The 25,479-nt window shown below is 47.7% G+C and overlaps 1 protein-coding gene across 1 annotated transcript in view; it reads left to right on the top strand.

Moving 5' to 3' along the window:
• LCMT1 (leucine carboxyl methyltransferase 1) overlaps nucleotides 1–24,616 on the top strand; it is a 42,019-nt gene extending 17,403 nt beyond the window's left edge. Inside the window, exons 3-11 of the mRNA XM_058710756.1 lie at nucleotides 1,821–1,942; nucleotides 6,884–6,960; nucleotides 9,461–9,522; nucleotides 10,666–10,768; nucleotides 14,742–14,862; nucleotides 18,644–18,745; nucleotides 19,842–19,933; nucleotides 22,126–22,223; nucleotides 24,404–24,616. Of these exons, the coding sequence (XP_058566739.1) occupies nucleotides 1,821–1,942; nucleotides 6,884–6,960; nucleotides 9,461–9,522; nucleotides 10,666–10,768; nucleotides 14,742–14,862; nucleotides 18,644–18,745; nucleotides 19,842–19,933; nucleotides 22,126–22,223; nucleotides 24,404–24,426 (800 nt within the window). The 3' untranslated portion in view covers nucleotides 24,427–24,616. The remainder of the gene's footprint in view (nucleotides 1–1,820; nucleotides 1,943–6,883; nucleotides 6,961–9,460; nucleotides 9,523–10,665; nucleotides 10,769–14,741; nucleotides 14,863–18,643; nucleotides 18,746–19,841; nucleotides 19,934–22,125; nucleotides 22,224–24,403) is intronic.
• The last annotated feature ends 863 nt before the right edge of the window (nucleotides 24,617–25,479 follow it).

Below are 25,479 nucleotides of genomic sequence, written 5' to 3'. Positions count from 1 at the left end.
AGAGAATCCCAAGCAGGCTCCATGCTGTCAGCACAGAGCCCGATGTGGGGCTCAAACCCTTGAACCGTGAGATCATGACCTGAGCTGAAATCAGGAGTCAGACACTTGCTTAGCCAACTGAGCCACCCAGGTGCCCCAAGATCATTTTATATGTTTAAGAGCCATTTATATATCTTTTACTGTGAACTGTCTGTTAATGGAAGGAATGACTTTTTTTGGCCTTGTTAAAGTGATAGTAACACTGTTAGGCTGTACAAGTCATTTCTATCAAGGCAGTGAAAGGATTTGAGACAGGAGGGTGACTTAGTCTCAGCCAGATTGAAAAATTGGCCAAATGACCCTAGTTCTTGTGCGTGCAGGGCATCTTGGCCCTAAAGATGGATCCTATGGGTAGTTTCAATGAGAAATGCGAAGAAATTTTAAAATGGTGCTTCCTGAGAATAAGGACATGGTACTTTGAGCTGAGGGTGAAACCAGGCATCAGTAAGATTGGACGAGGCCTGGCTAAGAGGCCTTAAGCCTCCCTCCCATGCTCTTGAGGACACTTTCCTAACAGACGCTGCAGAGTCAGGGCCCCACCATGGTGCCCTGGGTGCTGGGGGCCCTGGGCAGCAAGTCAGCCCTCCGGCCTTCCTTCTTCCTCTCCCTGGGTTGGCATCGCTAGACTAGGGCCCCACAGTAGGAGAGTGCTTCCCAAACAGCGTGTGGGGAGCATTTTAAAAATTTTTCCAATGTCCAGTCCATTGTGGATGATACTCTGTAACCCACGGTAAAAAGGATTTACTAGAAAAGTAAAATGGAAGAGACACGTAACGTTTACTTATTTTTGAGACAGAGAGAGAGACAGAGCATGAACAGGGGAGGGTCAGAGAGAGAGGGAGACACAGAATCTGAAACAGGCTTCAGGCTCTGAGCTGTCAGCACAGAGCCCGACGGGGGGCTTGAACTCACAGCCTGTGAGATCATGACCTGAGTCGAAGTCGGACGCTTTACCGACTGAGCCACCCAGGTGCCCCAAAAGAGACATGTAAAAAGACAAGCTCAAATTATTTACTAGTAGAATCCATAGACATGAAATCCCTATGTCAAATTGCAGTAAGTGTCTATAAATGCCACTCAAATTTTGTTCTTAAAATAGTAATACTATAAGCAGAAGGGCTTTAGAACCCAGATCAATTTTATCTTCCTTTGACCCTCTTTTATTTCTTGTCTCCTCTGTTCCAGCTTCCCACGCCAGAGCTTAACAAGTCAGTTTATTAGGCACCATTTGCCTGTGCACCGCCCCCCGCCCAACCCCGCCTGTGATGTTTTACAAACATCCAGGCTCTAACCCGCAGAGGATGGAGATGAAGGGAGCACGCTAAGAAACATGGCTGTCTTTGCTTTGACATTTGTCTGCCCCATTTCCTGACCCCAGAATACTTTCCAGACGGTCTCCCAATTTTGAGTTTCAGCCGAATTCTGAGTAGCTTTCACTTAGCCACGAAAAGACACATTTCTAAGAGGGACATTTAGATCCCATGTTTTGATGTAAAATATTTTTCTTTCATATGTAGAATTGGGGGGCGTTGCGTTTTCCTTAAGGTAGTTGATCCAACCATTAGATAGATTGTGCTTATGTTGGTTCAAATGGCTTTAAAAAAAAAAAAAAAAAGGAAGAGAATTTTAAAGTCATTACTTCTCCCATAAGGTCTATGGATAACCTAAACCGCTACCCCTGAAGAAGGGCAGAAGGGTTGTGTTTTGTCCTCCTGGTGTGAACTTTGCAAGGCTTATTTCCATCATCACTGAGTCATGGCTTGTCTCTGTCTCTCTCTCAGGATATTTTGCTCGCGTCCATGGCGTCAGTCAGCTTATAAAGGCATTTCTACAGAAGACAGAATGTCACTGTCAGATTCTAAATCTTGGGGCTGGGATGGATACCACCTTCTGGAGACTAAAGGTAAATTTAAAAATACCGCCCCCTTGTTTCCCCAATTGTTTAATTTTGTGAAGGTTCCCAGCGGGTTCAAAAATGTCAGGGGCGCCTTGGCGACTCTGTCTGTTGAGCACCCGACCCTTGATTGCGGTTCAGGTCATGATCTCTCGGTTTGTGCGTTCAGGCCCGCATTGGGCTCTGTGCTGACGGCACAGAGGCTGTTTGGGATCCTGTCACTCTCTCCCTCTCCCTCTCTCTCTGGCCTTCCCCCATCTCTCTCTCAAAATAAGTCAATAAACATTTTTTTAAATGTTAGAAATATATTCAAAAGGAATGTGGTGACTGCCTGTCTCGCCTCCCTGTCCCCATCTGCTTGCACCTGCTGTGCAACCACTGTCAGCCACGTACGTGATGTCACCAGGGCCCTAGATATGTGCCTTGCTTCTTAGCTCCTGCTGTTACAAACAGGGGTTTTGATCCAAATCCTTGTATACATTCTCTGCGTGTGTGCGAGAGCCCTGCCAGTGGAGTAGCTGAGACCAGGGGCCCATGCATTTGCCGTTTTGACGACAACAAAAGACTTCACTGTCGTCATGATGGTGTCTTCAGTATAGTTTGGAGATTTGCAAGGCTGGGTGATGGTAACATGACACAAAGCCCTTTTAAGTTTAGTTATTCATTTTGAGAGAGAGAGAGAAAGAGAGAGAGACAGAATCCTAAGTGGGGCTTAGATGCGGGGCCTATCCCACGGAGCACGAGACCGCGACCCCAGCCGAAATCAAGAGTCAGAGCCCAACTGCCTGAGCCATCCAGGTGCCCCTTCATTCTCTGATTTGGTCCCTCACCTCCTTCATTAGGGTTCAAGAGCAGGTATAATTACACTCAATCACAGAAGAGGAAATGGGTCCAGTTAGTGGCAGAATCCGGACCACAGGCCTGGTCTTTGATTCCGCGCTGGAATTGTAGCACCAAACCTTTTCTGTACAACGATCTCACTGATTGCGTTTTCTTTTTTGTAGGTTTGTACAGATCTCTCTTGGTTCTTCTGTCAGGTCGGTCATGTGGCAGTCATGGGTACGTGCATTTCCCCAGATTCTTGCAGAAGTACACCAAGATAAACTAGAGTGTGTGGGCCTAACGCGACCTGAGTGTGTATTTTGTGCCTCATCAGCTCACCCGATGAGGTCTTTGGTCATCGGTGCCCCCAGCTTCTCTCTCACTGAGGCGAGAAATCAGTGGCCTCAGCACAGCCTTAGTATTAACCGGTTGCCTCTGCATTCTTCATTCAGGATAAGATAGCTAACGTTTCTGAAGGGCGTGCACATCCATGACCTCAGGAATGAACATGAGAGCTCTGCAGGTGGGGGGTGGTACCCAGACGGGGCAAGGCGGGCTCCGAGAGCTTGTGGCGTCCCCAGGTCGGACAGCCAGTGGCGCTGGAGCATGGAACAAACAACGGACTGCAGTTCGTCCACGTCCAGATTCCCTCCTTGTTCTCTCCAGAGAGCCCTGCAGCTGCTCGGGGGGTGGGGGTGGGGGGCTCTTTGCTATAGGTCGGCGGTGCCTCTGGGCCTCAGAGACCACGGTGTGGTGGAAGGAACTGGAAGAGAATGCAGTGGCAGAATGTGTGCAGTGTGAACAGAAGCCACGGGAGAAACTCCTCCTTTGGGCTTGACACCCTTTTCAACGTGGTCCCGTGGTTTGGTCTCTCCCCCCGCCGTGTAGGTGGGTTAATCATTACTAAATCTGAGATTTTTATTTCTGAGCAAGGTACACTGAAGCTCATGTGCCCCTTCCAAGAAAAAGGTTATCTGTCAGCAGTGAGGAAGGAGAATAGTGCAGGGTCTGAAAAATTTGGTGGAGTTTTTTCGTTTTGATAATGACATCGGTCTAAAGGGTTTTAAAAAACCTAAGTTTCTTTTTAGAAAAATGATGCTTGTTTGCTCTCTGGAGCAGGAGCTGAACGGGCCAAATTTAGGCTGCCACCTATGTCGGTAAATAAAGTTTTACTGCAACACAGCCAACTCCCAGTTCCTTCCATCTTCCCTATGGCTGCTTTAGCCCTACGGCAGCAGAGTGGAGAAGTCACAGCAGAGACCGTCTGGCCTGCAAAGGCTAGAGTACTGGCTGTTTACAGCAAGTTCGCTGACCCCTGTTTTTGAGCTCTACGTGCTTCTGTAAAAGAGGAGGGGAAATCTCGTCCGCTAGTCTTGTTGTCTGGTGCACCTTCCACCTGGGAGGGTCCCCTGGCTGCACCAGCAGAGGCTTGGCTGTGGGTCACAGGCTCTTTGCTGCCGCTGGTGTGTGAGCTCGTTCTGTATGACGTCAGGCCCCAAGACCATTGGGACAGTTGAAGGCTCCGACCTTCAAGCAGCGGGTGAGAGTAGGGTGCAGGAAAGCCAGTACAACCCCAGACAAAGAATAAAGGGTGAGTGAAACCCTTTAAGGGACCTCAGCTTCTTGGTGTCTCTTGAATTCTATTTCCACACGGCCAGAGGATCAAGGACGCAGGGGGTCAGTCTCAATATGGCAGCCTGTGCAGCGGTCGGCGATACTCTTCCTCACGGTTGTTCCCGGCTGCCCTGCGGTAGCTATGCACGGTCCCGGTTGCCTTCCGTGCCTCCTGTGACGTGCGAGCTACTGGCGAGTGGAGTGTCGGAAGGGCTTAGGGAATCCCAGAATAAAAAGTTGAAGCGTCATGTCCCACAGCCATTTGTTGCCCCTTTCCCAAAGGCAAGAAAGAAGATGTCTGTTCCTTAAAAGCTCCAGGTGTGCCTTTTGGAAGCTTTCCCTCCATGGTGACCCCTTAATCGGCATTCTTAAGAGGGCAAGTAGCTGATGAGTGGGAAAGCTCTTTAGAAAGTCAGAAGTCCTAGACGAGCCATAGGATCGTATGCTGTCCTGCATTTGCTTTTGTTCTCCAGGCCTTCTGGAATTTTAGCGTGTCCTTAACTTCATATCGTGTGAGCGAAATCCTTAGAGGGTGTTCTGGAATTTCCTAGCAAAAGTCATCTTCTGGTATGCTCTAAACGTTTCCTCCAAATATCTTCGGACAGCTTTTTACCCGGCCCTGCCCTACACACGGGCAGGGGAGCGCGGCAGCACCGAGAGAGAACGGGTGAGATCGGTGAGCGTGTCTCTTCTGATGGGTCAGGAGACTGTCTTTGTCTCTGTCTTCCTGTCTCCCCCTTCCTCCCTCCCCCTTTGTCCCCCAGACCAGATCCCCTGAGATTTTCCAAGGGCTGAGGGGTAGCTGGCTCTCCCAGTTCTGACACTTGCCCTTAGGGTCACCTCCTACTGGAAAATGCTTGCTTGTGATTGCAGCCCCCCCCACGACCCCCCCGCCATCATGCTGTCTCCGGGGCCGGCTCCCTCTCTGTCCCTGCTGTCCATCGCTCGTTACTGTGCACGTAAATGGTGTTCTGCGCAGTTGCTCAAGTCAGAAAGAGGGGTGTCATCCTCACCCCAGCTCTTCCTTAATCCCGGCCCACACCTGTGAGGCCCACCACCGGGTTCTGGGCACCAACAAGTGTCTTTTTCTTGGTCTTTCTTTCCACTTTAAGTAAGCGGCTCTGTACTTGTGGAATGTAAGTACAGGTGGATACGGAGGCGTTAGAAGAGCGCTTTGGGGGGGCGCCGGGCAGGTCACCAGGTTGTGGAGCGCCTTGTTTCTTTCCCCAAGCCTCAGGGGCATCGGGAGCTGCTGCAGGCAACGCGCAGGGTGTCGCTGAGAGTCCAGACAGCGGTGTCCTTACAGTGTGTGCAGTTGGCGAGCTGAGGAGGAGAGAATGCGTTCGTGAATACGCACCGGGGCTGAGGGATTGATTGGACGTGACAGAGAATGTGCTAGGATGGCCAGGGGGCCAAGGGGAGACCAGGCCAGGGATGCAGAAGGGGGCTCAGGGTCGTGTGTGTGTGTGTGTGTGTGTGTGTGTGTGTGTGTGCGCGCGCGCGCGCGTCTGCCACGCTCTTTTACTGCAGCCCTCAGTAAAGATAAATGTACACCCCAGGCCAAGACCTAATTCTAAGTACCCATGTCAATAAGGTTTTTAAGTTTATTTATTTAACTTGAGAGAGAGAACCGGTGGGGGAAGGGCAGAGAGAGAAGGGGACAGAAGATCCAAAGCGGGCCCTGGCCCCCACGTGGGGCTCAATCTCACGAGCCGTGAGATCATGACCTGAGCCAACGTCAGACACTTAACCGACGGAGCCACCTCGGCGCCCCGTCCCCATGACAGTCAATGATAAAGGCACACACGTGGCACTTACTAAGGCAGGCCCCGTTCTGAGTGTCCCTTGTGTGTACTTATTTCCTCATTACTCCTCACAACCCCGTGAGGTGCTGTCCCTGTCTCTGCTTCGCAGAGGAGGGAAACTTGGCCCAGGGAGTGGAGTGACTTTGGGGCCTTGCAGCAGACAGGCGGTGGAGGTGGGATTCGAACCCCTGTCCCCTGCTCCAGAGCACCTGCCCTTTACCACCCGCTGTATCCTCCCCTCACAGAAAAAAGTAAACGTGTCACAAAACAGTACTCACCCCCACTGTGTGCGATGCTTCGGGATTTTTGCTGTTTTATTCCATTTTATCCCTCAAACGCTGGTCAGCATTGGTGTCCTGACCCTCTCTGATTCATCTCGATCTGCTTTTTGGAAAATCCTGTCAGGTCCTACTCCCCCAGCGCCTCCACATACCCCCACCTCCATCCCAGGCACTGCTCCCCCAGTTCAGGCTCCCCGTGACTTCTTCCCTGGACAGCTGTGAACCCCTGATGCCCGTCCTCCATCCATTCCCCACGTGGAGACCACAGTAATCTGGAAAATACATCTCTGCCCATATCGTTCCTGGATGTCAAACCCTTAAGTGCCCTGATGCTCTTCGGGGCCTAGTACTCGCTCGGTACGTGAAGGTGGTCAGTAAATGTAGGAGTGAATACATAATTCTAGAGCTTACTGCGTGTTTTTCCTCAGGATGAAGATCTTCTCCCAAGTAAATATTTTGAAGTGGACTTTCCCATGATAGTCACGAGAAAGCTGCACAGCATCAAGTGAGTATGGCTTTGACCACAGGAGAGAGCCCGGCAGGATTCAGGGGCAGCGTTCAGGAGGCGGCCGGTCTGAACACCAGAGACCTCGTTTTAGGGGACTCTTCCCTTTTACCCCCTTCCCGCCTTCCTTCTGGCCCCAAGATCCCCATTCCAAACTGTCTTCAAAATGAAATGTCCCCTCCCTTGCAACTCTTCTGTCCGTTAACCTAATTTCTCTGAACACGTAATAGAAATGACCTATAGTGGTTTAATTTTAATCTGAAATTTAAAAAAGTGTTTTAATGTTTTATTTTTGAGAGAGAGAGGCGGGGGGGACAGAGTATGAGTGGGGGAGAGGCACAGAGAGAGAGAGAGACAGAATCCAAAGTAGGGCCCAGGCTCCGAGCTGTCAGCACAGAGTCCGATGTGGGCCTTGAACTCATGAACCGTGAGATCATGACCTGAGCCAAAGTTGGACACTTAACCGACTGAGCCAACCAGGCGCTCCAATAATCTGAATTTTCATGTGTGCTCCGGCTACTTCTGTATCTCCAGAGCGTAGAAAGGGGCCTGGCTCAGAGCAGATGTGTAGTAAATAGCGTTTGAATGAATAATGGGAGGCCAAACTGGCCATTTACTATATATGAGATAGTATGGGGGCCACCCTGAGTCCATGTTTTAAGAATTCTGCCGTTATAGATGACGAGTTTGTGAATCTTTGCTGAGAGCTTTTGTAGCACCATGTGAATTGCTTTACTCAGATGATCTCATTGAGTCCTCAGAGCCGACTCAGGAATGACATGCTTTTATTAGCAGTTGAGGAAACCAAAGCTCAAAGAAGTTAAGCTAATTTCCATAAGGTTACCTGTTGACAAAGGGGTAGAGCTGAAATTTAAACCCTGACCTCAAGCCCAAGGTCAGATTTTCTCAGTGGTTTTTAACGTATACTTCTTCCCCTTCTTTTTATTTTTTTAAAAATTTTATTTTAACGTTTATTCATTTTTGAGACACAGAGAGAGAGAGCATGAACAGGGGAGGGTCAGAGAAAGAGGGAGACACAGAATCTGAAACAGGCTCCAGGCTCTGAGCTGTCAGCACAGAGCCCGACGTGGGGCTTGAACTCACAGACCGCGAGATCATGATCTGAGCCGAAGTCAGACGCTTAACCGACTGAGCCACGCAGGCGCCCTTTCCCCTTCTTTTTAAATTAGTCATTTAAACAAAATCTTAATTCTGACATTTAAAAAAAATTTTAGTGAACATTAAAACTTTCACCTTGTCCTTTAAAGATGTGTAATTCCTACAAGCTAGAAATAGTTTCCAAGTTTTTTTTCTAACTTATCCTATGGAAACAAGTTTTTCCCCTTTTCCAAATACAAGAGTATATTACAGAGAGTGTGCATTTTATCTAAAAATTTTTTTTTAGTATTTATTTATTTTCGAGAGAGGGAGACAGAGTGCAAGCTGGGGAGGGGCACAGAAACAGGGAGACACAGAATCCGAAGCAAGCTCCAGGCTCTGAGCCGTCAGCACAGAGCTCAACGCAGGGCTCAAACTCACAAGCTGTGTGCGAGATCATGACCTGAGCCGAACGAAGTTGGATGCTCAACCGACGGACCACCCAGGCGCCCCACGTAGTGTGCATCTGAGATGCGCTATGGCATCTGACGCTGTGCAGCCACAGAATACGACCTAGCTTGTTAGGACACCAAGTCAAATAAGAGCAGGTGGGCTCTCACTTAAGCCTAGAGGAGGTTTCTGGGGTGAAAGATGTGTGTATGGTGGTTGCGATACTGAAATCGGCTCTCTGATGTCTAATTTTTTGCACATTCTGGAGGAGAGCAGAGTTATCACATAAATGTTACTGGACGTCAGGTCTGAGTAGGAATCGGTTTGTTTAGTTGTCTGTGATTAATAATGGTTAAAATTTTTTTTTTAATTTTTTTTTTTTAACGTTTATTTATTTTTGAGACAGAGAGAAACAGAGCATGAACGGGGGAGGGTCAGAGAGAGAGAGACACAGAATCCGAAACAGGCTCCAGGCTCTGAGTTGTCAGCACAGACCCCGACGCGGGGCTCGAACTCACGGACCGCGAGATCGTGACCTGAACCGAAGTCGGCCGCTCAACCGACTGAGCCACCCAGGCGCCCCAATAATGGTTAAAATTTTTAATTGAGTGAGCAGAAGCGGGAAACGAGAGACGGCTTGGAAAACACTGGAACGTTTGGAGACACATCGCTAGCCTATCTTTGGCGATTTCTACGTCTTGAGTGTTTCATGATCAGTTTGTGACTTGATGTCAGATTCGGAGTGTAACGCTCACTGACGTACTCTGAGACCTGACCCACTGAATTTTTCATGTGTGTGCCTAGGGTCAGACTTGATTGAGCAGCAGGCCCTCTGGAGTCGCCCTTGCTTTGAGCAGTAGCGGTACCTACTGGCCATTTTGGTAGTGGGTGTTTGCGTTTTTTCAGTAACTAAGCTACTTGACTCATTTCTCTCTTTCCCATCTTCCCATAGATACAAGCCTTTCTTACTACAACCCATTATAGAATTACATTCAGAGGACACACTGCAAATTGGCAAGTACCCTTAACCTAAGTAGTACAGTATGGGCTACCTCTCTGTTTCTCTTCCCCTTTCTTTTTAAAGATGGTGTGTGTGTGTGTGTGTGTGTGTGTGTGCGCGCGCACACGTGTGCGTCTGAGTCTGCGCGTGTGTGCACATGACGTCACAGGGTGTATACTTCTGCATCACATCTACTGTGAAGGAACTTGAAACAATTTTTTGTATGGCCCCTCTTAGATCTCCATAGATCCCAATATTAAATCTTTTGAAAAACATTTCAGTGAGTTGCAAACATTTCAAATATAGGAACTTTTTCCCGAAAATCTTTCCTTGGAAAAATCCAGTCCGGCAGCCTCAGACCCTGACTCCTACATGGCTGCTTTGCTGAGAGGGAATGCACATCCCCACCACTGTTGTCTCGTACCTGACCCGCTTCACCTGTTCCATTAGGTCCTTGGCCCTGGGGCTCAGTTTTTCCCCGTAAGTTTTCATTATGAGTGTTTCCAACAACTCTTTCCTCCCTTCTAAGCCTTTAAAACTAAGGTCACAAACACTCTTCCAGAATGTTCCATTGTGTTCAGTGTGTGTCTGACAGAGAAGTTCAAGGGGCTTATTAATAATTCAGGTCAGAAAACATGCTCAGAGAGGATGGCCTTAGATGGTGGGCACAGATAACACAGAAACATCAGGCAACTAGACAGGCCTCTACATCAGCACAGTGCCCTCATCACGCTCCTAGTGAACAGACTCCACAGAAAATAGTATCTCCCCCATCCTTTGTTTCCCTTGTACTTAACACTACTGTTAAGTAGGAAAAGCAGTTTTCAAAAGAAGAATTGGCTCTGTTTTCTTTTTTCTGTGTGATGTGTGTGTATGTATTTGTGTGACAGAAAATGTGCTTATGTTGTGTGTATGAGTTTATATTGTATGTATAGAAAAAAAGACTGGAATGTTCTATACCAAAACATTAATAGTTGGAAGATGTGATTTTCTTTCATTCCACCCTCCTCCTTCTTGATTTTTTTTTTCCTTTTTGGAGTGGGACATGTATTTCTGTAATGGAGAAAAAATAATTTAATTTTGAAAAAAAAATCCATTGAAATGATCACCTCTGGATGAATTTCTGTTGAAATGATAATCTCTTCTTGGCTTTCCAGATGGACACCTGTTGGATTCAAAGAGATATGCCATTATTGGAGCAGATCTCCGAGATTTACCTGATCTCGAAGAGAAGCTAAAGAAATGTAACATGAATCCACAGTGAGATGTTTTTTTAACCTCTTATGCGTTTGCGATTTCATGCGAATGTGAAATAAGGTCAGCTGAAAGTGCAGCATGATACCCGTGTTCTGTTTTTAATTCTGAAATGTTTATCATTTCATTGCTATGAGGGAGGTTTTCTAAGTCTTTGAGAAGCAATGTTTCTCCTGTTTTCACATCAGAATCACGTGTATTGCTTTTATAACATACTGATGCCTAATACCATAAAGTTTGAGAGAAGATAATTATACGTATAGAAACCTATAACTGCAGGGCGCCTGGGTGGCTCAGTTGGTTAAGCGTCCAACTCTTGATTTCCGCTCAGGTCGTGATCTCACGGTTGGGGAGATCGAGCCCCATGTCAGGCTTTGCGCGGAGAGCTTGGAGATTATATTAAGTACGCGTGTGAAAGCAGTTGAACGGAAATTGGCGCAGAAGCTATAATCTGTAGATTATTACAGTTGCAGTGGTAACCAGCAGCAACCCGCTGCGAACGTAGAAACACACCATTTGGGCAAATGTGCTACATGGCCAGGGAAATAATCACTTACAAATCAGGAGAGCTCTTGGGATGCCTGCGTGGCTCAGTTGGTTAAGCATCCAACTTCTGAATTCGGCTCAGGTCGTGATCTCCTGGTTCATGAGATTGAGCCCCACATTGGGCTCTGTGCTGACACAGCCTGCTTGGGATTCTCCCTCCCTCTCTGTCTGCTCCTCCCCTGCTTGCCCTCTGTCTCTCTCAAAATAAGTAAATACACTTAAAAAAAATTAATCAGGGGAGCTCTTGATAGGCAAGTTTGCCTCACTCCTGGAGATCTACAAAATGGATAAGGAACAGCAGCTATCACAAGTATTAGAATTACATCCATAATTCTCTGGGGTTCATTTGTGCTCTGTGTTTTCCTCTGTGGGCTGTTTTTGCTTCGGTTAGATTTCTCTTCTGAAAAGTATTAATCCTGTTTTTAATATTGGCGATGCCTGCCTCTTAAAAATATATTGTAAACGTGTTTAACTTTTCATTTTAAAATAATTCAAATTTGTAAAAAAAGTTGCAAAAATTATACAGGAAATTCCCACGTAGCCTTCTTCACCTGGCTTCCCCATGTGGTAATACCGTATGTAATAATCGGTACCTTTTACATTAAAAAGGTTTTTGGAGGGGCACCTGGGTAGCTCAGTTGGTTAAGCATCCGACTTCAGCTCAGTTCATGATCTCATGCTTCATGGGTTCGAGCCCTACGTCAGGCTCTGTGCTGGCAGCTTGGAGCCTGGAGGCCTGGAGCCTGCTTCAGATGCTGTATCTCCCTCTCTCTGCCCCTCCCCTGCTTGTGCTCTGTCTCTCAAAAATAAATAAACATTTAAATAATTTTTTAAATAAATAAAAACGTTTTTGGAACTGTTTTTCTCTAATTACCAACCTATTGAGGTTTTGAAACTTTTTTTCCACTCACTCACTTTTTCTAATCATTTCTATTGATATAATCTGGGGTTTTAGACTTAGGTTAAAAAAAATTGCTTACTTTAAACTTCTTTTAAATGTTTTTCTTTCTGATTTTCAACTTCATGTGCAACTTGGACTTCATTGTCTATGCTCTGGATTTAGTTCTCTCATTCTTTGTACCATGACCCAGTTGGGTCCAGAGAGCATTTGTAGATATATACATACATATGTGTGTGTGTATGTATATACATATACATATATTTTTATTTTAGAGAGAGAGAAAGAGAGCATGTGCAAGTCAGGGAGAGGGGTAGAGAAAACGAGAGACAGATAAGATCCCAACCAGGCTGTATGCTCAGCATGGAGCGCAACACAGGGCTCAATCCCACAACCCTGGGAAAATGACCTGAGCCGAAATCAAGAGTCAGATGCTCAACTGACTGAGGTACCCAGGCGCACCTGGATATATATTTTTAATTTCTTTTAATGTTTATTTATTTATTTATTTTTTTATTAAAAAAAAAATTTTTTTTTTAAAATTTTTTTTTTTTCAACGTTTTTTATTTATTTTTGGGACAGAGAGAGACAGAGCATGAACGGGGGAGGGGCAGAGAGAGAGGGAGACACAGAATCAGAAACAGGCTCCAGGCTCCGAGCCATCAGCCCAGAGCCTGACGCGGGGCTCGAACTCACGGACCGCGAGATCGTGACCTGGCTGAAATCGGACGCTTAACCGACTGCGCCACCCAGGCGCCCCAAAAAAATTTTTTTTTTAACGTTTATTTTATTTCTGAGATAGAGAGAGACAGAGCATGAACGGGGGAGGGGCAGAGAGAGAGGGAGACACAGAATTGGAAGCAGGCTCCAGGCTCTGAGCCATCAGCCCAGAGCCCGACGCGGGGCTCGAACTCACGGACTGTGAGATCGTGACCTGAGCTGAAGTCGGGCGCTTAACCGACTGAGCCACCCAGGCGCCCCAAATGTTTATTTATTTTTGAGAGAGAGTGCGAGCACGAGCCGGGGAGGAGCAGAGAGAAAGGGAGACACAGAATCCGAAGCAGGCTCCAGGCTCTGAGCGGTGAGCCCAGAGCCCGATGTGGGGCTCGAACCCATGGACTGTGAGATTATGACTTGAGCTGAAGTTGGATGCTTAACCTACTGAGCCACCCAGGCACCCCTGGATGTATATTTTTAAGTCACTTGAGTTATACAACATTTCCTTGTCAAAAAAAGAAAAGAAAAAAAAAAGGAAATCCTGATAAACAGTAACAGTGGATAGTCGGGACTGTCAGGTCAAAGCCAGCAGCATTTGTGGGTAGCCTTTCTCTCTAGCGATCATGAGTCCAGGCACTGAGTCTAACTGCATGGGTTACATTCTGACACTAACATACACGATGTTCTTTTCAGCAAATCTCTTGGGTATTTTGAGTTCAGACAATTTATTTGTTTTGAAATTCCCCGCCAATAAAAATAGGCAAAAGTAACCTACTTGCTTTGTGAGAAAAATAGCAACCAGCCATGAGGAACAGCAGCGTAAAGGGGCAGAGAAGGAGGAGGATCCAGTAAAGGAGTCAGAAGGAGCAGGAATAAATCAGCAGAGCTCACATGATTTAGGGCTGCCTGTGTTCCCTTCCAACATGTAAAGCTTTTAGAGATTTCTGTAGGAGTTTATTGCTTTTCCTGTTTCATAATTTGTTCGTTACTTCGGGTCTGGTAACTCAGACCGCATGCTAATGTGTCATTTGCTGAAGACTGTTCGTGTTGTTTTTAATTCTTGATGATAAAAGTTTGTGTAAGAAGAATTAGATTCTGTTAAAGGGATAGCAGTATTTCTGCATTTTATCAGTCAGCTTTTGATGTGTAACAAAATCTCTGCAGCCTCAGCGGTCTCGAACAACTCACAATTCAGAGCAGTTCACAAGTTGCTCAGGATTGTGTGAGTGGACCACTTGGACTGGGCTTAGCTGGGTGGTTCTTCCACTGGAGCCAGCTGCAGCTGAGGTCCCCTGGGGTTCCCTCCTATGTGGATGCCTCATTCTCACGCACAGGGCCTCCCCTCCGATAGCAAGCCAGCTTGGGTTCATTGCCACACGGGTTCAGGCTTCCGAGCAAGAGGGCAAGGGCCAACGTGCAAGTGATTTTCAGCTTGCGCTTGCGTCTTGTTTGCTGCTGTTGTATTGGCCACAGCAAGTTACAGGCCTAACCCAGATTCCAGGGGAAGGGAACTAGACTGCCTCGGAGCAAGGGGTCTGCAGGGCCACCTCGTCACCATGTGCGGGCATGCCGGGGGAGAATTCGTAGCAAGCCAGACAAAACCTTGCTCAGTGCTCACGTTGTTACGGTCTGAAACTTTGGGTCACGACGGGGCTCTCCACCTCTTACCGCCCTGATAGTTGACGTGCTATCCGGGGCTTCTCCTCTTCCTGCGGTGTGCACCCCAGGGTTTTCCTGCCCTGCCAGCACTATCCGTGGCTGCCATTAGAGTCCCGATTTGATGAATACATACTTATGTGCCTTTTCTCTTCTCTGAAGATTGCCAACACTGCTGATAACGGAATGTGTGCTGGTTTACATGACCCCGGAGCAGTCGGCCAACCTTCTCAAGTGGGCAGCTAACAGTTTTGAGACAGCTATGTTCATAAACTACGAACAGGTAAAAGGAAGCTCAAGACCTTTGCGTGCTGTATGCGTTCGCGTGGTGGCTAACCCTCTCTCAGCAACCTCAGTATAAATTTCCACTCACTCTTTTCCTTCCGCCTCTGGCCACACACACATTGCCTTTTTAATCGATTCTAGCAATTCCCAGCGTTCCTGATTTCTTAACTTCCTGCAAACTCGCAGCCAGGGTTTTTGGAACTTCTCTCTTGGCCTTTACAAAAACTTTGTAAAGTTCACATTTTACCGTTGTATTAATTATAGAGTCATAGACCGCGATGGAAGGAATTTTGGCTAACATATGGGTGTCAGGGTAGCGAACCCTGATTCCTTCCAAGGCAGGCAGGTGATGCAGTGGAGGAAGTTGGCCAGGTGTAAGGCAGACAGGAGTGCTGGGGACTCTGGTGAACCACAGTTCACCCCTGCTCAGTGCCACCTCGTTGTTCCCATGTGGACATGGGAGCCTGGAGTTGAGAGCCCCCAATTTTTCAGGAGAAGCTACAGTGTAGAATTTTAATGTAAAATTCCTAATTTGTAAGATCCCCGAGTTTGGCCCGCTGGTTGCCTGTTTTTCTCTTCTGATGTGGTGGGAAGGGTTCTGTTTTAGAGCTTTGGAATTATTCATCGTGGGTCCGAGTCCTGGCCCTGGCTCTTATGATTGGCCGGGTGCCCTTAGGCAGAACTGTAGGGTGGTTGGGAGTCCATGCTCTGGAGGTAGATTGCCTAGCTGTGTGACCGGGACAAGTTTCATAACCTTTCCGTGCTGTCTCTTTATCAGGAAAATGAGAATAATAACAGTCCCGACGTTAATAGGGTGTAGTGAGGAGTAAGCGAGTTAATTTGTACAAGAGCATGTTCAGGATTGCCCGGCTGCTGAGCAGGTATTAGCTGTGATTTGGATCTTTCTGAACCCCAGGTCCTTGTTTTTGGTTTTGATTAAGTTTTTAAAGTTCTCTACTTATTTTGAGAGAGAGCATGAGCAGCGAAGGAGCGGAGTGGCGGTTGGGGGTGGGTGGAGAGAATCCCAAGCAGGCTCTGTGCTGGTAGACTGGAGCCTGATGCGGGGCTTGATCCCACGAACTGTGAGATCGTGACTTGAGCCAAAATAAGGGTTAGATGGACGCTCAAGTAACTGAACCATCCCGGTGCCCCCACCAGGGCTTTGTTTATAAAGGGATAACTTCTCTGGACTATTATGGGAGTTCATGAGATGATGTGTAGCGGGGGGCACGTGACTGAATACATGGCGGCTAATTTTATTGCTTATTTCATTTTAACTTTATTGATTTTATTTTTTTCATCTCATTTTATTTTTAAATTCCATTACGGATGACAGCAGTAAACGCTTTGCCCCGTGTCACGTAATTATGGACAGATCTAAGGCTAGACCTTGGTTGACTTTCTCACCCCTTCATGCCCCAGGCCACATTCCCGTAGAGGTGGTTCTCGGTTGAGTTTTCTTCCTTCCCTCTGTGTAAATGGGGGCATTCCTCACACTCAGTCTTCAGTCCTGGTGAGTGGATATAATGGTAGCTGGCCTCATCTGGCTTCTGTAAGTCTTGGGAATCTGTCTTTGCTTGCAGGATATCAGGACTGGGGAAAATGAATTCTGCTTGCTTTCTTTTTTAAATTTATCTTATTTTTTTAGCGTTTGTTTATTTTTGAGAGAGAGAGAGAGAGAGAGAGGGCGCGAGCACGGCAGGGATAGAGAGAGAGGGAGACACAGGATCTGAAACAGGCTCCAGGCTCTGAACCGTCAGCACAGACCCCGACACGGGGCTCAAACTCACGAACTGTGAGATCGTGACCTGAGCCGAAGTCGGCCGCTTAACCGACTGGGCCACGTAGGTGCCCCTGAATTCTGCTTTGTTTTCACACATTGTGGGTGTTCACCCTGCTCTGTTCGCCTCGTTTCATTCGTGCGTTCTCTTATTCAACATCATATAGCAATGGTGGATGAAGTGAATCTTGACCATGGACCCAGTCACTTGGGAGCAAGCCTGGGGATGTGTCCGTTTTCACTGAATTCTGCAATTTCCTAACAAATGCAAACCATCAGCCTCCTGAGGTGTACTAACTGCTCACATGCCTTCCATGATTTCCTAATCAGTATTTTAAAATGACAAAAACCACATGAATGATGAAAGAAACTTTTTTTTAAATATTTGTTTATTTTTTAGAGAGCGAGCGAGCAGGGGAGGGGTAGAGAGACAGACAGAATCCCACGCAGGTTCCATGCTGTGAGCACAGAGCCCAGTGCGGGGCCCAAACCCACAAACTGTGAGATCATGACCGGAGCCAAAAATCAAGAGTCGGTCGCTTACCGACCGAGGTGCCCTGAGTGATGCAAATTTCAGTACTGGTAGAATAAGGGTAGCGAACTTGTAGAAGTTGCTTGCTATATAGCAGGCACCTTCCGTGAGTGTGACCTGTATTAACCTACTTGTCACGTAACCAGGGTGTGGCGGGTGTGGCCGGTGAGGGGACCCAAGCACAGAGGGATTGGACAGCTTGCTGCCCACGGCCGCACGGCCTCACGGCTGGTAAGTTTCAGGCCAGGATTCAGACCCAGGCAGGAAGACGACGGAGCACGTGCTCACAGGCACCCAGTGTGACCATTCATGCCACGTAAGCCTCACACGTCCACCGACAGAGAGTGATGCTGCTTCTTGCCTGCCACCGTTGTCACAGGAGCTCTGGGAATCATTTCGTATAGTAAACTGTTGACGTTTTGGGACAAAGTAACAATAGTGCGCGGTGTATTATGTATGTTTTGTGACATTTGTGCATATAGATACGTTAATGGTTTTTTTGAAGTGGTAAATGGGGGGCACATGGGTGGCTCAGTCAGCTAAGCATCTGGTTTTGGCTCAGGTCATGATCTCACGGCTCATGAGCTCGAGCCCCACGTCGAGCTCTGGGCTCACAGCTCGGAGCCTGGAGCCTGCTTCGGATTCTGGGGTTCCCTCTCTCTCTGCCCCTCCCCTCGTTCATGCTCTGTCTCTCTCAAAAATGAATAAACATCGTAAGAAGGGGGTTTTAAATGGTTTCTCATTAGATAAGTAACACTACATGCAAAACTTCAAAAAAAATCCAATAGTACAAAAGGGTATGCAGGGAAAGGTAAGTCTCTCTTCTACCCCGGACCTTAGTGAGTCCTCCAACCTGGGAAGCAACACTGCCGGATTCCAGAATTATTCTGTGCATATATAAATGTAGCTAGAGATTTTTTTTTCTTAAGGGCAGACAGGAGCATGTTATGCACATCCCTCTGTACTGTACTTTTCGAGTGTCTGTTATCTGACATTATTCCACATCTGTATCTGTGTCTGTATGTCTACGTCTGTACCTACGTCTACTTGGATGTCCTTTTGCTGTTTTCATGGCAATGTGATATTTCATTAAACGACCATGCCACAACTGCTTTAACCCCAGCGGATGGGCATGTGAGTCCTTCCGTCACAGGTCCCGTTACACATCATGCTGCGGAGTAAACCTTCTTGCAGCTGGCGTGCACGTGGGAGTCTACCTGTGGAGCAGCCGGTCAGTGGTCTGACTGGCTCCCAGGCCGAGCACACACCGCCCGGTTGCCCCGCAGGGGGCGGCAGCAGACGACGCTCTCGTCAGCCCTGCGTGCCGTGCCCGCACCCGACTCCGTTGACTGCACTGGGTATTAGCAAACATCAGCCTTGACGGCTCAGAAACAGAATACTGTTGTCTGATTTTGCGTATTCGAGAAGCCGTTCTGGCATTGCCCAGCCTCCTCTTTCCCTTCCCAGGTGAACATGGACGACCGGTTCGGACAGATCATGATCGAAAACCTGCGGAGGCGACAGTGTGACCTGGCGGGAGTGGAGACCTGCAAGTCGTTAGAGTCACAGGTCGGAGAGCAGGGCGGGGACATCCTTTGGTACCCTTAACCCCCCAGGGAAGGGCACACTCCCTTCTCAGATCAGAGAATGTGAGAAGCCCTGTCGAGTGCCCACCTGAACGGGCAGCTGGGGTTCCACGTGGCCCACTGGTTCGTCATGCTAAAGAAGTCCAAGACCTGGGCCGCCATCTTGGTTTGGAAAATACACATTCCCATTTCCCATACCCTATTATTCCAGTTTTTCAGTATGCATATTTTCAAACAACATGAACGTAGAGGGAACAGTAGGACGAAAACCCATGTCCCATCAGCCAACTTTGGTGACTCACATCTTTCAATATTGTTTTATTTATCCCCATTTTTTGTCGGTGTTGTCATTGGAATATTTTAAGGCACATCCAGAGAGTATAGCATTACCCCCATAAATAGTTCCATGTTAATCTCCTACCAGTAAGCATTTTCTTCCCCCCGCCCCGGGATAATGGTAACATCATTATTGTACCTCACACAGCAGCCGAAACTCCTCCATAGCACCTACTCCACAGTCCGTGTTTGGATTTCCCCAGTTGTTTAAAAAAAAAAGAAAAAAATTCTATAGGTGGTGTGTTTGAAACAGGATCTGAACATGGTCCAAACTTTGTACTTGACACATCTCTTACATTTCTTAGAATCTGTAATAGAGACTTTAAATATCTTTTATTTATTGTTTTTTTTTAGTTTGTTTGGTTTTCTTTCTTTTTCTTTTTCTTTTTTTATTTTTATTTTATTTTTTTGCTGAAGAGACACCACCCAGCCCTGCCCCTATTAAATAGGTGAGATTGTACATGTCTTATGTCACATTACCCCTCGAACGCATTCAAACACTCTTGCTCATGGAGAAGTTCCTACCTTTATTTCTCTTTAAATATACATTAGTGACTTCTCTCCCATGACAACAATGCATGTTCGGTGTAGAAAATTGGAAAAGAAAAAGAAGAAAGATGGGGGCCGGGATGGGCTTTTGAAAAAGGAGTCATCTAAGAGAAATTCTCATGTGCTCCAAGAGTGCCTTGGATTTGTACAACGGTGCCTTGTGCCTTCCCTTTTCTCTCCACTGTACATTCTAGAAAGAACGGCTCCTGTCGAATGGATGGGAAACAGCATCAGCCGTCAACATGATGGAAGTCTACAGCAGATTGCCTCAAGCTGAAGCGAGCAGGTGCGGATTGGTGAGAGTTAGTTTCACGGCGAACAATTTTGATTGATTAAAGACATAACTGTCTTTTTTTTTTTTTTAATGTTTATTTTTGAGACAGAGAGAGATAGAGCATGAACGGGTGAGGGGCAGAGAGAGAGAGAGAGAGAGAGACAGAATCGAAAGCAGGCTCCAGGCTCCGAGCCGTCAGCCCGGAGCCCGACGCGGGGCTCGAACTCACAGACCGCGAGATCGTGACCTGAACTGAAGTCAGACGCTTAACTGACTGAGCCACCCAGGCGCCCCCATAACGGTCTTTAATGTAAACACAAACACAAAAGAAACCTCAAACCTCCAACCCTCACTAGATATATTTTGAACCATGTTAATCTGCTAATACAGGCTAAACCATAGCACCTTGAGAGGAACTCATTAGCCACTAACGGAGATAGGGTTTGTGCCAAAGCGGGTTATTTTGGTCAAAACGAGCAGTCACACCTGTCGCACTCCCAGAGCACCCTGTGCGGTGGCAATTCTGCACAATCCCTGTGTTTTGGAGGAGGGAGATGACATTGCCCAAGGGCTTCTGAGGGGGAAAAGTCTGCTTGCAGATTTTTTCTTTGAACTTACTTTTTTTTTTTTAATTTTTTTTTTAACGTTTTTATTTATTTTTGAGACAGAGAGAGACAGAGCATGAGCAGGGGAGGGGCAGAGAGAGAGGGAGACACAGAATCGGAAGCAGGCTCCAGGCTCTGAGCTGTCAGCACAGAGCCCGACGGGGGGCTCGAACTCACAGACCGCGAGATCGTGACCTGAGCCGAAGTCGGACGCTCAACCGACTGAGCCACCCAGGCGCCCCTCTTTGAACTTATTTTTATTTTAAGAGAGAGAGCGCGAGTGGGGAAAGGGCAGCGAGAGAGGGAGAGAGAGAATCCCAAGCCGGCTCTATGATGCCGGTGCAGAGTCCGAGGTGAGGGCCTTGAACCCATGAACTGTGAGGTCGTGACCTTAGCCAAAATCAAGAGCCGGACGCTTAACCGACCGAGCCACCCAGGCGCCTCTTTGTGTATAGATTTTAAAGCTTATATTTAAATGCTCTTTTGAAAAAAATCATACAAGCACATGATAACAAAACAGAAGAAGACAGTGTAGAGTACGAAGACCAACCCTTCCATCCTGCTCCCCTCACCACGAGTCTACCACCTTCTCTCAAGACGCAAGTGCCCTTGCCCGTTCTTCCAGAAGTGAGCTACGCGTGTGGAAGCACGTATGTCCCCCACTTGCTCTTGACGTAGATAGTAGCGTACTCTGCACGTTATTTACTCTACAGTTTGCTTTTCGAATTCCACGGTGAGCCTTAGAGACTGTGCCAGGTCGGTGCACACAGACCCATCGCATTCTTTCAGATAGCTGCATATCCTCCAGTTGTGTGAGTGCGCCATAACCTCTTGAACCCAGCTCTCCTCGGTTACAGCTGTGATGCAGCTGTGAGGCTGCAGTCAATATTCTGGAACGTACATCTTTGTACATATAGGGTAAACTCTTAAAGGCAGAACTGCTGAGTGGAAGGGTGTACATTTTAAATGCGGGGTGGGGGGGGCACCTGGCTGGCTCAGTCGGTAGAGCATGCAGCTGACTCTTGATCTCAGGGTCGTGAGTTCAAGCCCCACATTGGGTGTGGGGCCTACTTAAAAAAAAAAGGAGGGCGCCTGGGTGGCTCAGTCCGTTGGGCATCCGACTTTGGCTCAGGTCATTATCTTGCAGTCCGTGAGTTTGAGCCCTGCGTCAGGATCTGTGCTGACAGCTCAGAGCCTGGAGCCTGCTTTGGATTCTGTGTCTTCCTTTCTCTTTGTCCCTCTCCCTACTCTCACACTCCTCTCCTTCAAAAATAAACGTAAAAAAAATTTTTTTTTTATTTAAAAAAAAAATTATAAAAGGTTTTCTCATGACGTGTACCAGCTCTTTACATGGCAAGGAAATCTACCCTTTGTCATTTGTATACTAATATTTTTTTCTAGTTTCTCATTTGTCTTTTGACTTTGCTTATGGTATATTTTTGTACAACAAAAGTAAAATGGAACCATACCATATGCACTATTTCATAGCCTTCTTTCCTCTTAGTATAAATATGAACATCTTTCCATATCCCTAAACTTTCGGTCATCATGTTCATTTTCATTTGCATAAATTCATACTGTTTTTTATTCTCTCCCCAGAATAGAGTCACTTGAATTCCTGGATGAAATGGAGCTGCTCGAACAGCTCATGAAACATTACTGCCTTTGTTGGGCAAGCAAAGGAGGAAGTGAACTAGGTACGTGGTTTTACATCTGTTGATTGGACCTAGAAATGGGGACCTTTTTCTCTCCAAAGAATATAAGACATGCCTGGAAAAACTGGAGTATCGTATGTGTGTGTTCATGAGCCTATGCAGAAAACTAGCTGTTCCCTCCTCCGTGTTTTCATAGCACAGAAACCCGGTGAATTGTTCAAATAAGTCATGTGGACCACACTAACAAACCTACGACGCTTTAGCAGTCTCGTGGCATTTCCTCAGTTGGAAGGGAAAAGACCTTGAGAGTTGAAAGCAGTAATCTTAATAAAAGTAACCACTGTTTGTGTCGTTAATCAACTTATAACCAGGTTTGCTAGACATAACCTAGACACATATGAGGATATGTCCTCATCTGTGTCTCCAGCAAACCCTTGCAGCTGCGGGTCGAATTTCTCCCTCTTGCCTCTTTTTTATGTTTATTTTTGAGAGAGAGAGAGTGTGTGAGCAGGGAAGGGGAGAGAGAGAGGGAGACACACAATCTGAAGCAGGCTCCAGGCTGAGAGCTGTTGGCACAAAGCCTGACGGGCTTGAACCCATGAACCATAAGATCGTGACCCAAGCCGAGGTCAGACACTTAACTGACTGAGCCACTAGGCACCCCACCTCTTACCTCCTATGATTAAGGTGAAGTCCTCTAGCCTGGCAGAAGAAGGCTGTGGAGGGAGCATGGATCCTCACCTCTGTGTTTCTTGTTTCCTCGGTCTTGACCCAGTTCCTCATTTACAAGGGGCCCATGTTGGTCTCGCTTCTTCTGGGGGGGTCATCCCCTAGGGCATCTCTCAGAGCCTCGTGGAGAGCATGTTAGATCCCAGTTTTGGCCTTGATTGGAGTAGCCGCCCTTCAGACTTCTTGCAGAGGTCATCCTGCAGCCGGTCCGATGAAATACAGCCTGAGGCAGGGAGCCCACACGAAACACAGAACTTGACGGAGCGAGGGCAGAACTTTCCTCCTGTGCGAAAATCCCATGTTGATATGTAGCTGTCAGTCTTCCCCCTGGGGCTTATCATTCCAGTAGTTTATAAATTTACCGAGCAGTTCAGCCCAAAAAATCCTTTTAAATGTGTCTTTTTATTTAAAATGATTTATGAGTGGGGTTTTATACTGTCATTCCCCTCCCCCCCCAATTTTAAAAACAACGTGATTCTTAGTAGACTTTGGAAGCTTCTAAAACGTAAGAGGAAAAGCTTCTAAAAGAAGAGGAAGATTGCCTGCGTGCCTGTCACTCAGAGACAACCCTAGTAGCTCTTTCCTTCCACTCTTTTTCTAGCTACGTGCTCTTTTTAGCAGAACTGACTTCCTGTGCTGTGTAACTTGGAGTCCTGATCTTCTCCATTTAGTATTATGACAGCCATCTCCCCTTGCTGTGAAAAACTTGCACTGAGGATAATTTTAACAGCTTTATAAAAATTCTGTCCTGAGGCTATGTCCATATTGACTCAACTTTCCCACACTTTTGGAAACGTAGTTTGTCCGGAATACTGCGAAGCCGATTCTAGTTTTTATTTTTTATAATTTTTTAAATGTTTATTTATATTTGAGAGAGAGACACAGTGTGCGAGTTGCGGGGGCGGGGGGGGGGGGCGGGGAGGGGGCAGAGAGAGGCAGACACAGAATCTGAAGCAGGCTCCAGGCTCTGAGCTGTCAGCACAGAGCCTGATGCAGGGCTGGAATTCACAAGCGGTGAGATCATGACCTGAGCTGAAGTTGGACGACCAACTGACTGCCACCCAGGCGCCCCTGATTCTAGTTTTTATAAAGCTTTTTAATACACCGAACACCTCTGTGTCAGGGGCAGCTTTGTGACACGGGTGCTGTATGTGTGAGGTGAAGAACCACCCCGTGTCCGCACTTGCTCAGAGTTCATTACTGAAAGGGTAGACTTTGGGCGTTACCTGCAGAGAGCCCGTGAGCTGTGACCGTGCTCTCTTAATCCCCTTGTCACCCCTGCACACGCAGCCTTGTCCAGTCTCTTGTTTCCTCGCGGCTGATCTCGTACCACGCCAGAGACCAGAGCTGCCACGACGAGGCGTGTGGCCCGTGCCCCCGAGCCGGTCGCCAGGGGCATGGGGTCCAGCAGGGCCTCGTCCTCCTGCCGCTGCCTGCTTTCTCTGCCCTACAGTGTGAGTCTGCTAACAGTATTGTGTGTTTCCCCTCCTCAGGTTTGAAGGAAATCACTTACTAATCTATTGGAAGCCCAGGCCGAGCTGGGAGCTGCTGCCACCAACCTTCCCAGAGTGGACTGGCCACGTTTCCTGGGCGGTGGCCAGCCCTGGGCTCGTCCCACACCCTGACAGACCTCACTTCCCAGGGCTGTCGCACCACCTGCTGTGCCCGTTGGCTTACTGTTTAAATAAATCTCTGTTGCCAGTTGCCTTTGGTCCTCTGCACTTGCTCGTGTGCTGCTCTCCTGGGAGGGCTCTGGTTCACCGCCACGTCAGCCAGAACCAAAGCTCCCGAATCTTCCTCCAGCCTTGGCTTGCTCCCTGTGAGTCAGACTCCGCTCAGACCCCAGCGTCCATTTGGGGGTTATTCCCGCGTGCTTGTGTTGTGGCAACTGATGTCACACCTGGCACCTTGACCTCGGCCTCCACCTCCAGCTGAGGCACGTGCCTGCCTGAGCCTATCTTGGTTATTGCAGCAGGCTGGGTGAAGGCCCCTGAAACGTCTGCTGCTGTCCCTTGAACCTGTGAATGTCTCACCTCATATGGCCAATGGGCTTCGCAGGTGCGATTAAGCTAAGGACCTTGACCGACATGGGGAGATTATCCAGGCGGGCCCAGTGCAGTCACAGGGTCCTTACAAGGGAAGGCGGGAGGGTGGGAGGAGAAGGAGGTGTGATGGTGGAGACAGAGAACAGCAGTGCACTTTGGAGATGAGGAAAGGGCAAAGCCGACAACGTAGGCGGCCACTAGACGCTGGGAAGAGCAAGAAGACAGATTCTTGGAGCTTCCAGAAGGAATCAGTGTCGCTGACAACTTGAGCCCAGTGAAGTGGATTCCGAATTTCTGGCCTCTGGATCTGTAAGAGAATATTAGTGTTTGAGGCCACCAGTGTTTGAGTTTGTGCTGGTTTGTTACGGCAGCCACAGGATACTAATCCAGTTGTACAGACGAATAGGGCCCAGGAAGCCTCCCCAGTCAGGAAACAGAAGGTCTGTCCATGGCTATTGCCTGGGGCCAGGAACCTGAACCTGCACATGCAGGACGGCAGCGAGGAAGCTGCTCCCCTTCCCACC

Source organism: Neofelis nebulosa, chromosome 18 (genome assembly GCF_028018385.1).
Source record: "Neofelis nebulosa isolate mNeoNeb1 chromosome 18, mNeoNeb1.pri, whole genome shotgun sequence".
Lineage (NCBI taxonomy): Eukaryota > Metazoa > Chordata > Mammalia > Carnivora > Felidae > Neofelis > Neofelis nebulosa.
The sequence above is the reverse complement of the archived record's forward strand: the minus strand, read 5'-3'. Positions and strand labels throughout refer to the sequence as shown.